General features: G+C 42.6%; 1 protein-coding gene across 1 annotated transcript in view; it reads left to right on the forward strand.

The window, feature by feature from the left end:
- hcn4 (hyperpolarization activated cyclic nucleotide-gated potassium channel 4) overlaps positions 1–17,500 on the forward strand; it is a gene marked incomplete at both ends in the record, with an annotated part of 191,083 nt that overhangs the window by 147,837 nt on the left and 25,746 nt on the right. The window contains 2 exons of the mRNA XM_080417618.1: positions 5,463–5,609; positions 6,933–7,173. Of these exons, the coding sequence (XP_080273744.1) occupies positions 5,463–5,609; positions 6,933–7,173 (388 nt within the window). The remainder of the gene's footprint in view (positions 1–5,462; positions 5,610–6,932; positions 7,174–17,500) is intronic.

Here is a 17,500-nt window from a genome sequence, read left to right on the forward strand (position 1 = left end):
TGCGGTTAAAATTGCTGGTTAAATCGTACCCTGTCTGAGTGTCTGCAAAGGCCTTAATGGTTCTCAAACTTTAAAATGTCAAGCTCTCCCCTTATCTCTGCCAGTATGCAAATGGAACCAAGTTACAGACTTGTAAGGGTGAATTTAGACCCCCCCCCAAAGGAACCCAGAGAGTCCCTGGAATCCACTGTTCGAGAGCCTTTGGTGTATTTGGTGTATAATACATGTAATAATAATACATTTTATTTGCAACGCACTTTAAAGTTTTGAAAATCACTACAGTGCTACAGGGTTTAAAAACGATGGTATAGAAAATAACAAAGGCAAGACAAAAACAAAAGAAAACATTCGGCAACAGCATAAGATCCTTCTTGGGATGAATGCATGAATAAATGAATTAAGGCATAGAGTAAAAGACCTTTGTTAAAGAGGCATGTTTTGAGTCCATTTTTAAAAGCATCACTAGATTTGTGAGGCTCTCAAATGGTCGGGGAGGGCATTCCACGGGCGTGGGGCAGTGGAAGGACAAGGAGGAAGTCGGAGTCGGACGATCGAAGGTTTTGAGTGGAAGGTTGTGGTTTGAGAAGTTCTTTGGGTAAGGGGGGAGCAGTGCACTGAGGAGTGTATCCACGGCACTGATGAGTAAGAAAGTTGGGTCCCCCGGCAGGGGACCCCAGTAGATGAAGTACTGTATATACTGTAGGGTGGGTAAGTGGTTAAACTGCCTCACTCAGTCAAGTCTTTGGACTAAAGATGTGGATTCAGGAGCCGTGGGGACTTTTGTTAAATGTTGTTTACACACACACACACACACACACACACACACACACACACACACACACACACACACACACACACACACACACACACACACACACACACACACACACACACACAAATGCACATAGACAGCAGCACATGCATGCGCATGCACAGACACTCACACAGGCTTGTACACACACACTCACACACACAAACACACGTACGTACGCACGCACGCACACACACTACACACACACACACAGACAGACAGACAGACAGACAGAGACAGACAGACAGACAGACCATCACACACACAAGGCCACACATACACCATCAGCACCTCTCGTATTGACATTTTTGTCTTTCATGTACCGTTGCCTGGTTTGCCCTGCTCGCTCGCTCGCTCTTCTTCTTCTTCTTCTTCTTCCTCTGCTCTCTCTCTCTTGGCCTCTTTGCAGACTGTGATTTGAAAGCATGCTCAGGCTTGACTTGTACATCACCACCAGCACCCGTTTCCCTGTAGGCAGCGTTGGAATTACACCACGGCTTCCAGGGGAATGAGGAGGAGGGGTGGGAGAGCAGTGTATACTGTACATCAGTGGCTCACAAAATGAGAAAACAGTTTTTCACAGGGAGAGGGAGAGAGAGAGGGGGATGGATGGATGGATGGATGGATGGATGGATAGATGTTCCAAACACAGTTTCAAGTGAGCTTGTATATCTGCTATTTTTTAATAGCCAAAGTATAAAATATGGATAAAGTGGTTAAAATGATCGTGATGCTACGGTATATTAACACATTTAGCTGGGGGACCCTTGCTCTCGGCTATTTCCGCTATTTTGTAACACATTTTGAGTATGAAATGATTGAATATGGCCTATTTTGGCCATAGTACATTATTTATTCATTGTCGGTCATTTCTTTGTATATTTCAGTTATTTGTCATATCTTGGGCTGTGCACGTTTTGTTTACAAAGCCTCTAAAAGGCAAACATGAATGTAATTTGTATTCATATGTTCCCAATGTGTTGAATGCGGGGAACACAATTAAATCGTTAATCGCAATGATTTGTGACCAAATTTGACTGGGAGTCTTTCATGTCATATGAAAGCAGGGAATCATAGCAAAATAATGATATATTGGTTAATAAGATTGAGTGAATAGTTTTGAAACTACAGCTTATAGAACTGAAGTCAAGTTAAAACTCTTCAATAGAGAAAAGACCAGTTGAATGGATCTCATTCAAAGATAGTAAACAGGGCTATCAATCCCATCATGCATAGCGGGATTTACATATCCTTTGTTTAATGGTTTAGGGTTAGGCTCTCTTTGTTATGTATGTGTATGCTGAAATTTCTGTCAGACATACTCTGGTATGTGAAGAGTCTAACTGGGCTATAAACTCATTTTGTGTAAAAAAGAAAAAGTTTTTGAAAAAAAAAGTTTTTCTCCTTTCCTGAACAATGGGCACCAGCGAGATGACTGTCCTCCAGTCAAAAATGGTCACATTTGTGTTACAATTAATCGTCCAGTAGAATGTCATGAGGGTGACAGCCCTATGCATGGATGGACACAGCAGCAACACACAACATTATGTTTATTATGCAGTAATTATCGGAAATGGCTCTGCAGGAATTAAACACGCACATTGACAAGTGCATTTTAGCCTATTATTTATTCCAGGAGCCTAAATATCGTTGCTGTGGGGCAGGAATCTTGTATAGTATCTCCATATTTAACTTTTTGTGTTTTTTCGTAAATTAATGCCCTTCTTGATCATACTACAGCTTCGTGTTTTGAGCTTGTAGATCTGCTACCTTTACTATTTTTGAAAATAAACAGTTTTGGACGTATGAGGTTTCCACCCGATGATATACAGGAACATATAAATGTATAAAAAAAACAGCGGCACCAAAAATGGTGTATTTTGAATCCTGCCCTGTACGATTCCTGATGAAGACTTTTGTATAAATCCTCGCCTCATATCCTAATCTCTCTCTCTCATCTTGTATGCCGTAGCGCTAATGTGCAGCAGCTAGCAGCTGTAATTACACACACACACACACACACACACACACACACACACACACACACACACACACACACACACACACACACACACTGGAGTTGGTCCACAGTCCACATGCCCTTCAATCAGTCAATGCAAGCTGGCAAAACTTCCACTCTTGTACAAAATTAGTTTTGTGTCTCAGAGAGTTTTGTTTGAAAACTCACAGAGCTATACCGTTAACATATCGATTTATTCTGCACTAAGAAGGAGAATGCAACCTTTTCCTACCATTGCAATAAGGCTCTGTATAATAACTATAGCCCATGACATTATTGGAATGGTAATTCAAAATGCAGAAAAGTAATTTAGTAAAGATATTAAAACGAGCAAGACTTTTGCACAAATCGACAGGTGCATATAGCAGAAGAAGACCACGGACACTATCATCAATGCAGCAGAAAAACTCCTGCACACTGTCGTCAAATGTGATAATATAGTGTTTTAATGGGATGCCACCTACTTTGTACTAAACAATTATAATTATGTGAAATATTTATTTCAAGGCAGTAAGGTACTTCTAATGTGACAATTTAAGGTCTGTTAAGACCTTTTTAATACCAAATTAGCCAAATATTACGTAGGAAAGAGTTAAGCATTGTGCAAATAGCCGACCTACAAGCGGTGACCTTGTAGTTCAGCTTTTTTCACAATATTTATCTGTGGAACTGGGTCAAACTAAATGTAAAATAATCAATATAAATATTTTTGGAAATCTCTATGGGAACAATGAATGGGCTTTCTATCCGTGGCACCGCAAAGGGGCCGCCATTTTATGGTGCCACAGATAGAAAGCCCATTCAAAACGGGTGCACTTGGATTGGACATTATTAGATGTGCCGGCGGCGTCTTTGTTGTAGTTCTTCTTCATACATTTCTCTCTCTGTCGGTAGAGAGACAACAAACGGGCATAAAACTTACAGAATGTAGCTTTAAACAAGCTCCCGAAAGCCAATCCCCAAATAAATTACAAAAATTGAAAGAAGCTTACTCAAAAAATAATCCAACAAATCCTCACCACTTCAGTCAGGTCATCCAGCTACATCATCCACAGCTTGACCCCCAAAACGTGATTCGGTTTTGACAGCATGCAGGCAAAAAAAATTGATGTTCTCGCTGCATTTAGTTTCTTTAGAAAATAACTCGCAATCAATAATCCTCCATAAGTGTCCGTCCAGAGCGACGCAGCAGGCTTCCTTCTGACCTCCCCATCGATTTAGCCAGCCAGGCTTATACACTTCCTCCTCACACTCCTCAACAACTCCGGCTGCTGGTTCCGCCACGAACCACTGCATATAGATTAAGATCATTTGAACCCACAGCTATAACCCTCACTGCCTCCTGTTTTCACTTCTTTTGGTCAGTCACTAATGAGTGCAGTTCAAATGGTGCATAGCCAGAAAAAAAACTAGGTTTCTGTTTTTATCGACAGCAGAGCTTGAAAGAGGCCAGAATGGATTTTTTGTTGGGATTTTGTTTACCGTGGATATCGTTTTTTTTTTCTTTCTTTCTTTTTCCCCCCCAGCAAAACAGTTCTAGGAAGTTGAAAGGAAAGTGGGCTGAACAGGCCTATACGTGATGATGTGTTGAGAATAGAGGAGCACACTATACCTCCACAGTGCATTCTAGCTCCTACTCATGTACTATTATGCACAGTTCGATTTGTTTAAAGGGGGAGGGGGGATTTTCTTTACCACACAAGCCCTATATACACTGTATTTCTTATCTACAAAGCTGAGCTTGTAGATCGGTAATTTTTTGCTATTTTGTGATATTATCCAAACAACATACTTCAAGCATATCAGACATTTCTCAAAATGAAAGGCATGCATTTAATTCAATCTGACCAGATCGGGAGTATTTATTTTGTGCAATTAATTAGCACTAACCCCATTGATGTGTCATTTTAGATTTTAGCGTTGGCTATTCAAAAATAGCAGATATTCAAGCTCATACTGAAAGTTACATAGGAATACCAGGTGAATACCGCCGGATTGGCCCCCGGGGCGACTGTATTGGTATTCGATGAAGCCACGCAATAATCTTTCGAAACTAGGTAGACTTTCCAGTGCAAATAAAATCATCCACCTGTATGAATGAGGCATTCACCAAAATAAAAGTTTGATGTGAAATAATGGTGTTGCTTTTTTCATATTGTTAATTGCGTCGCTCATGGTGTGTAAATGACCTTCAGAGTTACATGCTCTTGCTGTGTTAATTGGAGGGTCTCACAGATTTAAAAACAAAACAGCATCAAATTGGGGCTCCGTGGCCTGATGCATATCAAACTGGGGGGGTCTTTGTTTTTGAAATAAAATAAAAAAAGGTTCAGAATGACTGTTATTAATCCTTTTCTCCATTTCCTGGCGTCTCTGACCTCTATGCCAGCCTACAGTTATAGTTGCCTGTGGCTGCGTCTTTGTCTGTTGTGCTGCAGTGCTGTGGCCTTGGTCTGACCTTATTGTTGTGTGTGTGTGTGTGTGTGTGTGTGTGTGTGTGTGTGTGTGTGTGTGTGTGTGTGTGTGTGTGTGTGTGTGTGTGTGTGTGTGTGTGTGTGTGTGTGTGTGTGTGTGTGTGTGTGTGTGTGTGTGTGTGTGTGTGTGTGTGTGTGTGCACATCCTCGTCCTCAGTACAAACAGGTGGAGCAGTACATGTCCTTCCACAAGCTGCCGGCGGACATGAGGCAGAGGATCCATGACTACTACGAGCACCGTTACCAGGGCAAGATGTTTGACGAGGAGAGCATCCTGGGGGAGCTGAACGAGCCACTGCGAGAGGTTAGAGGATCTGCAGCTCTGTTATGTGTTATAGCTGACACATCGTCACCTCTTATGTCTCATATATATTGTTTTTTTAACCCATTAAATCCGGTAACGCATCTGTGTCATTTTTAGATGTCTTTGGCTATTCAAAAATAGCTGATACAGAAGTTCATAGCGCAGCACTGAGTGCCGCGCTATGAACTTGTAGATCTGCTATTTTTGGGGGGGAAAAATGGAAATGTGTGCAAATCTTTTAATATATATATATATATACATTTTTAACTCAAATCTTTGCTTCTGGGGCTCCCTGGAACAAAATATTTTGAGATGGAGGGGGGGGGGGTAATACATATAATTTTCGGGGTCCTTGACATGAAAAAAGTTTAGGAACCACTGATATTATAGCAACATAAGTTTAAAAAATATATATGTTAGGATTTAGAAGACATTAATAGTACTGCCAGAAGCAAGTGTGACACAGTGTGCGTTCCCTTGATGCATCATACAAGAGTGTCACACAAAAGTAGTGAAAATAGCTCACAACGCGTCGCGATCCGATGCGTTGTGAGCTTGTGTTGTTTACGTGCTCGAATAGCATGGAGAGGTGCTCAGTGCTTAGTGGGTGGCTGTAGCTGAGTGGACTGAGAGGCCATCTGGGAATCTGAAGGTTGCCAGTTGGACCCTCGGCTCGCCCCTCGTCTACGTGACGAAGTGCACTTGAGCAAGACCCTTAACCCCTAAAGCCTGATTTATACTTAGTTGCGTGTCGGTGTCGCACAACGAAAACAGCAGATCTACAAGCTCACAATGAGTTGTGAGCTTGTAGCTCAGCTGTTTTCAGTGCGCGACACGATGCACAAGCACAACCAAGTATAAGTGCAGGCAGATTTGGATGGTCTTTGCCTTGAAAATGCCAAGCTCTGCACCATGAGCGACCGGGCCTTCTGCTATACAGCCCCATGTCTGTGGAATTCTCGAACACATGAGAGCACCACAGTCCACTGATGCTTTTAAAAATGTTGCTTACTAAAAACCTACCTTTTTAACAGAGCGTTTTCTATTTTTTTCTTGGGCCTTTTTCTTTCTTTTTTTTTAGCTAGTTTTAATTTGACCCTTTAGTTTAGCCTAGTTGTGTCCCATGTAATTGTTTGGTTGCCTATGGTGTTTTATGCCATGCTTTTAAACCCTGTAGCACTCTGAGATTTGCAAGAATGTCAAGTGCTTTATAAATAAAATGCATTATTATTATTATCATTAAAATGTTTGAAAACTAGTGACTGAAAAATGTGTGCGTTCGCCGTGTATTTTTTTTAATCTTCCCGTCTGTTAACCCCCAAGGAAATCGTCAACTTCAACTGTCGGAAGCTGGTGGCCTCCATGCCTCTCTTTGCGAACGCTGACCCCAACTTCGTGACCTCCATGCTCACCAAGCTGCGCTTCGAGGTGTTCCAGCCGGGCGACTACATCATCAGGGAGGGCACCATCGGCAAGAAGATGTACTTCATCCAGCACGGGGTGGTCAGCGTCCTCACCAAGGGCACCAAGACGACCAAGCTCTCTGACGGCTCCTACTTTGGGGGTAAGTGACACCAGCGTTCACTCCAGAGACACACACACACACAGTGAAATGTCACGTAGAGACCAGTGCGTTTCCCAAACGCTGGGGACCCATTCTTGAGTTGCGACCCGGACCCATTTTAATGGGTCACGACAAGTAAACATCCCCTTCTTACTTACATTTTTGATACTGATACTCAGTGGTGTAAAGTAACTAAGTACATTTACTCAAGTAAGTTACTTAAGTACAGCAGTTTTGAAGTATTTTTACTTTACTTGAGTATTTCCAATTTTCAATACTTTTACTTCTACTCCACTACATCTCAGAGGCAAATATTATACTTTTACTCCACTACATTTATTTGAAAACTTGAGTTACTAAGTGACTTTATAGATTTTGATTATTATTACAAAACATATTTTATATTTTGGCAATTTGAAAATACTTTTTTTTTTAAACTTGTGAAATGGGATATTCTGCATAATGAGTACTTTTACGTTTGGTAATTTTTTATGCCAATACTTTTTAATGGAGTATTTCTACATTGCAGTATCGATACTTTTACTTAAGTTCAAAATGTGAGTACTTTTTCCACCACTGGTAATACTTACAATAAGTCTTATTATTTCAAAAGAAGTACAAGTACATGAAACATTCAGAGTGGTGGTGCAGTAGTCCTCTGAGGAAAGCAGGGAGAGAGGCTAGTTTATATGCAATGATAAGCGAGGGGCTTGCTTGAGTCTCAGGTAACTCCATGTCTCTGCTTTCGATACACTTTTTATTTTGACACATTTTTCAAAAGTAGCGAAAATAACAGATCTACAAGCTCGCAACGCGTAACAACAATGTCACACTTGTAGATCGGCTATTTTTATATGGTTTAAGTGGGTAAGAACAAAATCCCAACAAAGTGAGCACTGCGTACTTGCGTCCTGTAGGTGCCTATAGCCTGATTTAGATTCCGCCGCGTGTGACACAGTATAAATTAAGCTTAAGGCTAAAAACCTTCTCCATTTTAATATGCATAATCTGTCAGAAATGAGCTTCTTAACACTCTGGCTTCATGTTCATTGCAGCACTGAACCCTCTTTCCTTCAACAATCAAATCAGCGTAAACGGCGGGCCTGTCCTGAAAACGGTCAACTGTACTTGACATGAAACTTATACAGTAAATTGGGAGAAAAAAGGGGTAAATTAAATACACGTATTCTTAACGTATACATTTTTTTTTTAAGTCACCAGAACACTTTGGACTTAGCACACCACAGGCTGCATGAAAGTCCAAGACAGTGGCTAAAAACATGACCATGTTATGTACTTGCTCATGTTACAGTATATATGTGCCATTGTGCCTACACTCCTCACGGCCAGAAAGTGGGCATGTCTTCTCCTGGTCCCCAGAGAGTAGGTCTGACACATGTTGACACGTTAACGCTGCGTCGCTGCCATACCGTCCTCGCCAAATACCAATTAAATTCGCCGGGTGACAGCGTATCATTTAGGCAACACTGTTTAAGTAATGAGAAACGGCGGCGAAGCATTTAACAGCACATGACCCGGCCTGTGGAAGTTTAATTACGGCCTCCACTGCTCCGGTCTGTCCCTTGTTGCCCTCTCCCCGGGGGTCACCGGGGAAATAATGGAAAGATGGGCATGCAATCTATCCGTGCCCCTACCAAAACTAATCTGCATTTCAGACCACATGGCCCCCGTCTTCATACTCCAAACGCAAGCCTTCCAATAACTTCCCTTCTTCTCTATCCAGCTCCTCTCGGTCCGCACTAATGGACCTGAATGGAACCCGAACCCTATATTTGGGTCTGTTTTCATACCCTATGTCAGTGGTTCTTATACATTTTCATGTCATGAACCCTGAAGTTGACACGTGTTAACCCCTTGAACCCCTCTAGTCTTAGAGAACTGGACTTGAGTTACAACTGTTCTTTGACCCCTTTTTCCGTCGACACCAAATCTTTTTGCCCAAAAATAGCCGATCTACACAACGCGTCGCATTGTGAGCTTTTTGAATTATAGTATTTAAGGGGTTAAACTGTTCCTCATTTTACTGGGGACCCCCGATCTGCAAGCTCACAACGCATCGTTGTGATCGTGTAGATCTACAATTATGACCTTTTTTTAAATTATTAACACATTCGGTGCCAGAGGTTTATTAAAACAGTGTACATCTAGTGCTGGCATTCTTACCATTTACGCCGCGCTGTTTACGGTTGTAGGCGCCAAGGCAAGGACGCGGATGTAAACAAAGGCTGCGTGCACGATGGTGGAGGGTCCCGTCTATCGCCTGGAACAATAATATTTCTAACGCGATCCGCCATTGCAGAGTGATCGCCCATCGAAAACGGCTCGTTTCCACCACGTTAAAAAAGAAATGGAGATATGAAGCTTTTTCTCAAGGAGTTATAAAGGGTGCGGACGGGAGGTAGTTTTTTTTTTATCTCCGGTTATGGCACTCAACGAGTGTATTTGCGAAACCGGGAATTCCCGGTTTTGGCACTCAATGTGTTAAAAACATTTTTACATAAATCCTCCCAAAATAGGGACACCAGGGTTTAAATATGAATAGGATCGGGGCTTCAAAGGCAGACAGGAACTGAAAGCAAGCGGGTTTGCTTACTTTAATCTTAAGCCTCGGATCTGCAATTATCACCTTTCCTCCTGCAAGGTGTTCAGGGCACAAGCCTTTTGTGCTCCTGACTCCATTATCCCGCCGCTCTCTCGCAGGCGGCAGCGCCGTGCGACCCTGGAGGGGGCGAGGAAGTGAGGCAGACTTAAGCCCAGGGCCACAGGGAGTGTGTTACCAAACATGAGTTAGCCATTCATGAAATTAATTGGCGTGGCATCAGCTTGGGGAGTGAGGTGGGTGAGGGGGGGGGGGGGGGTGCGAGCATGTGGAATCCTCCAGTGGTGGAAAAAGTACTCGCATCTTTTACTTAAGTAAAAGTATCAATACTACAGGGTAGAAATACTCTGTTACAAGTAAAAGTCTGGTAATCAAAATTGGCTTGAGTAAAAGTAAAAAAGTATCAAAATATACTTAAAGTACCAAAAGTAAAAGTAGTCATTGTGTAGAATGTCACATTTCACAAGTTCATAATGTATACAAATCTTTTGAAAAAATTGCAGATCTACAAGCTCACAATGTGAGCTTGTAGATCGGCTATTTTCAAATTGCCGAAATATAGGGCTAAAGTGGTTAATGTATGTTTTGTGATAATAATCAAAATCGGCAAAGTAACTAGTAACTAAAGCTGTCAAATAATTGTTGTGGAGTAAAAGTAAAATGTTTACCTCTGAGAAGATTGAAAATGGGAAATACTCAAAAGTGTACTTAAGTACAGTACTTGAGTAAATGTACTTAGTTACTTTCCATCACTGGAATCCTGTGCTTCACAAGTGTCAGCAAGCAGGAAGTCAACCCTCATCAAAATATCATGGGCAGGGACAGAGGGGACCTGTTTCACCTCTGTGTGTGTGTGTGCCTGCGCGTCGACTTGCATTACCGTGTCTGTGTGAACCCCGCGCATTCCGGCGTGGTTAAGTTTCAGTACACATGACGTTTGCGTCGCACACACTCACATCAGCTGGGTTACGCATGCAGACAGATGCGCGTGGCGCACGGCATATGATGTGTGACATATAGGCCACATGATGCGTGGCGCACCATGCATGGCACGTGGCGTGTGTGGTGTGTGTGCGGCGCGTTGACGCGTGATGCTTGATGCTTGGTGCATGGCGGCGGCGCTATGGCCCTGTGATGCGCGGGATGCACATTTACTCATCCAGACCACGGAGGTTTGAACGTTTGAAAATTCCGACATACATTATTGCACAAGCTCTCACGTGTTTTTTTTGCTTCTTCTGTCACTTCAACTTCAGCTCACTCGTGTGAATATTTTATGCAAACGTAAAAGGAAACGTAAACATACCTGTTCAGATTTCACATGGAAGAGCTCTTGCATTTTTCGACATAATTTACCTTCATAAGTGACGTCCCCATGTAAGTCATTGATTCATATCCGCCATAGGAATATTCACATGGTGATGCATGTGCTGTACAGTGTGCTCCAGTTTGTTGGCTTGTTGGATCAAGCGGACACGACATGCTCCAGATGACAGGAGACATGCCAGGCGGGAGGGCACACAGAGGGAGAGATAAAGCGACAGACAGAAGGAGGAATAGAGAGAGGATCGGGGGGGGGGGGGGGGGAATACAATGTGACTGCAGTATTAACACCATGGGACACACAGGAGTGCTACCAAGCCCACTCTGTTGACTCTCTTCTGGGCTCACACTGAAACATGTCACCCCCCCCCCTCTCTCTCTCTCTCTCTCTTTCTCTCTCTCTTTCTCTCTCTCTCTTTCTCCCCCCCCCTCTCTCTCTCTCACTCTCTCTCTCTCTGAATTCAATTCAAATCAAATCAAATCAAATCAAATCAAATCAAATCAATTCAAAGGGGCTTTATTGGCATGAGGAAACATGAGACAACACAAACATAAATCAAGAAGTAAATGTATGTACAAAAATACAAAACAAACATAAATAAAGACTATAGTAAATGTAGGCTATGTACAAAAATAATTGATAATAATTAAAATAAAATGGATTTAAATGAAATAAATAAAAGTGAATAAAGAGATGCGTAAACAGAGCTGTGTCACATTGTATTAGAAAACTAGCTTGCAAGTACCAGGATAATTGTGCATTTGCTGTTAGAAACAGTTAAGCACGTAAGCATAACTTGGTACAAAGCTTTTTGGAACAAATAGCAATATTTCAACCAAGGTTTAGCTGTCATTGTTATAAAACCTGTGAGGCAAATAGCAACAATGTTCAAGTGTTTTTTTTAAGTACAGAGGTAGCAGTAGTTTTTTTTTTATGTATTTAACGGTAGCTGCTGTATGCACATTTCGATTAATAGACCGTAGGGTGGTTGTGTTTCAGTTCACTTCCTCCTTCTGTCACAACAGCTCACAAATCTTGCTGCTGTGTTTGCACACTGTTGTACTTAACTTCACCCAGCAGATAGGTTTTGTTTTTGTTGTTTTTAAACTCTCTTTGGGTAATTGTGATCTGTGGGAAGTATGCTGTGGTGGAAAGTAACTAAGTACATTTACTCAAGTAAACAGTTTTTTTTACTGGAGTATTTCCAATTTACTTCAGACTTATACTGTATGTAATTTAGCAATTTGAAAATAGCCTATCTACAAGTTCACAACGCGTCGCTTTGCGATGTGTTGTGTGAGCTTGTAGATCTGCTATTTTCGAAAGATTTGTATACATTTGAAAACTTGTGAAATAAGACCTTCTGCATAATGAGTACTCTCTCTCTCTCTCTCTCTCTCCCCTTCTCCTTCTTCTGAGCCTTTAGCCTCTGCATACGTATCATATCCTACTTTCTACTGTCTGTGTAGTTCACTGAATTGTCCATTGTCACAGATGTGTCAGGATAAACACAGCTACAGCTAATGTGGGTGCGTTCATTTTAATTTAGGTGTACAGTAGTTAGCAAGCATTGACTATGGTCAGTGCTTGCTCTGTGGCATAAAAAGCACTCATTATCCATTGAATTAGCTGCAGCTGTCTTTACCCTGCTATAAAGTCTGAAATGTTGTAAAGATTACCCTGCACACATATGGTACAAACAACATTGAAAATTGAAATTTGATAGGCCTGAAATCCTGTCTGTTCATTATACTGTGAATGCCGAACACAGTGGCCAGATGTGGCTTAGTGAAGGGAGTGGAGAGAAGTTGTTGCAGTACACATTTCTTTTTGTTTGTAAATCTCCTTAATTTTGTTTTTGAACAGAGCAGGAACTATTTCTATTTGGGAACTGGGGCAGAATAGAATAATCCGGGTGACAGATGTTATAACTTCTCAAACCTGCAACACAAAACAAATGGGGGGGGGGGGGGAACGAAAGCATTGCCTGTTCAAGATAGATTTAAGTAGGCTACACATCTTGTTGTGCCCAGCTGGATTTGTGTGCAATACAATACATACATAAATACATTCTAATACTACGTGCAGCACTAACAAGTATCTGGTACAATACATTTCCGTTCTGTGTAGACGTGTAGAAGTCACATATCCTAAGGCAGGGGTCTTCAACGTTTTTCAGGCCAAGAAACCTTTAGCTGAGAGAGAGATGAAGCAGGGACCCCCTACTACATATCGCATAAAATTTTGTTGCAGAATGCTGATTAAACTTTTTCATAGATATCATAGATAGCTTCATAGACTTGTGTAGCGTTGTGATGGATTCATGTTAACACATTGACTGCCAGAGTTTATTCATAATGTACTCACCCCTGTGCCAGCAATTTGCGTGTTTTTTATTTTTTTTGTTTTGTAATTTTTCATTCAAATAAATTCTCTGATTGTGTTGTCAAGCACGTACGACAGTTCCACCAGTAGAGAGCAGCAAATCCACACATTGATCACCTCGCTCGCCCCCTCCCAAACAGGCCCACGTCATATCCTGTCATTCACCGGATGTGACGTTTTCGACAATCCCTGATCCGCTGATCGGCCTGAAAACGATGTGATACACTACGACGATGACTGTTAGTCACCCGGACCAAAGAAAATAGAAGTTGAGCTGTCCGTTCGTTTTTTATACCGTGTGAAAAAACGTGTTTTTCCTTATTCTGGCCGGAAATTACCGGAGAAAAACAATGTGACCCGGAAATGAAATTGTTTTACATCCGGCTCCGGGTGAGTGTGACGTAAGTGGAAAACGAAAGTGTTGATGAGAAATAAACAGGACCGTGCGATCACAGATTAAACAATGAAAATTCCAAAGAACGCATCAATGCGTTCTTTGGAATCCTGGCACTCAAGCGATGGATTTGAAAGAACGCATCGATGCGATCTTGGCACTGTATGTGTTAATGTGTATTTTCAGACATTTAACCACTTAAACCTTCCAAACTTGCATCGTTCCCGACTTGCACCAGGCTACACGAGGCCAGCCGAGAGTCCTCGGCGCGCAGGTATCATTCCATCTAGGCGCGATTCTGACTTGAAGGCGTTCAGTCATAAGCCTGCAGATGGTAGCGTCACCCCAGTGGCTCCTCAGCCAAGCACATGCACACGCAGCCAGCCACGAATGGCCCTCCGCACCCAGCCGGGAGCCAAGCTATATGCGATGCCAGCCGAGAGTCCTTGGCATCCAGATATCGTTCCGTCTAGGCAGGATTCTGACTTAAAGGCGTTCAGTCATAAGCCCACAGCTGGTAGCGTCGCCCCAGTGGCTCCTCAGCCAAGCACATGCTACTTACAAGACTCTGACCCAGGATCGGGTCGTTTACGAGTCAACAAACTATTCACAAACATGAAGTGCGCGTCCGGAGGGGGTCGCCATCATCCGGATGCATTTAATTGGTTGTATATATAACCCCCACCCCCCAAATTGGAGTTAAGAGGTTTGAGGATCCAATGCAATTAGGAGGTTTAGTCAGAAGCGCTTTTTAATACAAATAGAGATAGAAGGTTTGCGCCCGACAGCGACGATATAATATTGGTAGATGTATACTGATATATTTTAATTTGCTTGCTCAACAATATTGGTATTGGATTGGTGCGGTGACAAAAAAAAAACCTTGATAGGTCAGGCAGGCCCTGTAACTGGTACATTGTAAAACAGCTCCATCATCAAACTGCTATGGCTCCGATGCAGAGGCCTCTGGGCTTTTTTCTTTTTAACATGAACCGTTCTTCTCTCTGGTGAGGTTAAGAGGATGACTGCAGCCAGTTGTACAACGTGTGTGCAGTGAAACATGTCACTACTACTCGTCTTCAATGGCAGCAACATCTGTAGTCGGCCCCGGCCCCGGCCCCGGCCAGGCCAGGCGGTTATCTGAGCAGCATCTCGGCGGTCCTCTCGTTGCCCAGACGGAGGCTTCATTGTGCCGTTATAGGTCATCCTTTGTCGCCTGCAGTAATTGGTGTGCGGCGGCCGGCGCTAGCTGCCCACTCAGCTCTCTCTCTCTCTCTCTCCTGGCAGGAGTACAGCTCAATGACCTTACAGCGGCCCCATGTGTCTGTCAGACGTGCCTATCAAGAGTGCTCTTTGATTGCACTTGTGAAGAAGATGGCTCACTTTGCCTTTTGAGTCTCCACGGCTTGCAGCACGGCAGGGATCGGGGCCCAGAGAGACAGAGAGCTGCTGTGAATCATGCAGGGGCGCCGATGACGCGGGGGCTTCGGGGCCAGCGCCCCCACGCTCAATTGGTCATGAATGAATGAATCTCAGATGTCAGGCTCAAACTTACAGTACCACTACCATTATCATTACTATAGCGGGGCGCAGATAGGTGTTAACGCGCCGTTGACACCTAGAACAATAGCCCAGACAGAGAAACGTCTCGCGGCGGGGGGGGGCGGGGCTATTGCGGCTCGAGTTGAGCCCCCACGGCCGCGCACATAAATCGGCGTGCCTGGAATCATGGGTTGCCTTAACTTAACCTATTCAATCCGGGAAAGCATTTTAGATTTTAGCAGCTATATATATGAGTGTGTGTGTCACGATTCTTTAAAAAATAGCAGATATACAAGCTCACAGCACCGCGCTATGAGCTTGTAGATTTTTGAAAAATCATGAAAATGTGTGCACATTTTTGAATATATATTTTTAAGCGAATTTTTTTTACTCAAATATTTGCTTCTGGGGGTCCCTGGCAAAAATGTTTTGAGATGGGGGGGTCCGCAGCCAAATAAATATAATTTTTGGGGGTCCTTGACATGAAAAAGTTTGAGCACCACTGATATAGCAACAGAATATTTTTTTTCATTTCAAGACATTTGTAGAATCGGCCTCAGGTCTTAATGGGTTAATCTCTGGACCCTGGAAGTCCTGAGCTATGGAGCTGTTATCTCTGTCTCTTCGTCTCTCTTACTCCGTCCCTCCTTGTCTGTTTCTAAAACCGGGGGTTCCCAAACGTTTCCATTCCAAGGGACCCCCGAATAGCCCCCTGGCTGCAGTAGATAGTGGAAATAGCAGATCTACAAGCAATGACGTGTTGTGAGCTTGTATCGGTTTCTATCGATTATTTTGAAAATATTGTTTTACTTTGAAAACAATAATGACACGCCCTTATATGTTTCATTTGAATTGTACATTTTAAAATCGAGATTTTCTTTTCATGATTCCCTTTCATGATTTCCCCATTTTTCCTCTCCTTTTCACTTTAAAAAACGCTTTTTTCCCCTCCCATCTTTCTGTCTCATTTCACCTTCTCTTGCCCTTGCTAAGTCTGTCTCTGTTGCTTAAGCCTCTCTCTCTCCATCCATCCACTGGTCATCCATTACACTGGTCAGCTCAGACTGTCTCTGCCAAATGGTCTGTCTGTCTGGTCCGTCCGTCCGACCGACAGACCGATATGTTGTTTTACTTGACGATTAATTGTCATACAATTAACTGCGATGTATGATATTGTGTTTTTCCATTGGACACTGGAACATAAAAATCACATGTCTGTTTGGTTTTAGGCTTTGTAAACAAAACACGAACGGGGCAGATGTGACAAATAACTTAAGTATACAAAGAATTGACTGACAATGACCAATCAAAATAAATAATGTAGGCTACTATCCCAAAATAGGCCTTATTGTCTCCGCCGAAGGTGGAGAATATGTTTTCGCTTTGTGTGAGCAAACATTGTTAGCCAAGCTAACATTGGGCAAGCTCCACGTGACACGTGTCAATATGTTGACACCAATGCCTCTGATTGGCTAGAGGGACGCGTGACGAAATAAAATTCTATAAATAGGTGTGTCACTTCAAAAAGCACCTACTTTTTGAAGTGAGGTAAAACAGGATCAATCAGACTTGATTGGAACAGTACCTTCAGTAAGTCCAAGTCATCCGTCTGTGCGTGTGTGTTTCCCTCTGAGAACACATAACATTGGTCAAGCAAAGGCGCAGAAGGCCAAAGCTAAGAAAGCATACTCATCTACAATTGTAACGTAGAAGAGGACTAGAGTTGAAATGATCCCACAACAAAGCCGAACTCTTAATACGTGTCAATATGTTGACATCAATGTCTCTGATTGGCTAGAGGGACGCATGACGAAATACAATCCTATAATAAAAAGGTGTGTCACTTCAAAAAGCCGTTTACGTTTTTGAAGCGAGGTAAGACAGGATCAATCAGTCTTGATTGGAACAGTATCTTCTAGTCCAAATCACCCGTCCGTGCGTGTGTGTGTCCCTTTGAGAACACCTGACATTGGTCAAGCAAAGGCGCAGAAGGCCAAAGCTAAGAAAGCATACTCATCTACAACAGTAACACAGAAGAGGACTAGAGTTGAATTGATCCCAC

The sequence above is a fragment of the Gymnoscopelus braueri genome (assembly GCF_963280865.1).
Source record: "Gymnoscopelus braueri genome assembly, chromosome: 1".
Classification (NCBI taxonomy): domain Eukaryota; kingdom Metazoa; phylum Chordata; class Actinopteri; order Myctophiformes; family Myctophidae; genus Gymnoscopelus; species Gymnoscopelus braueri.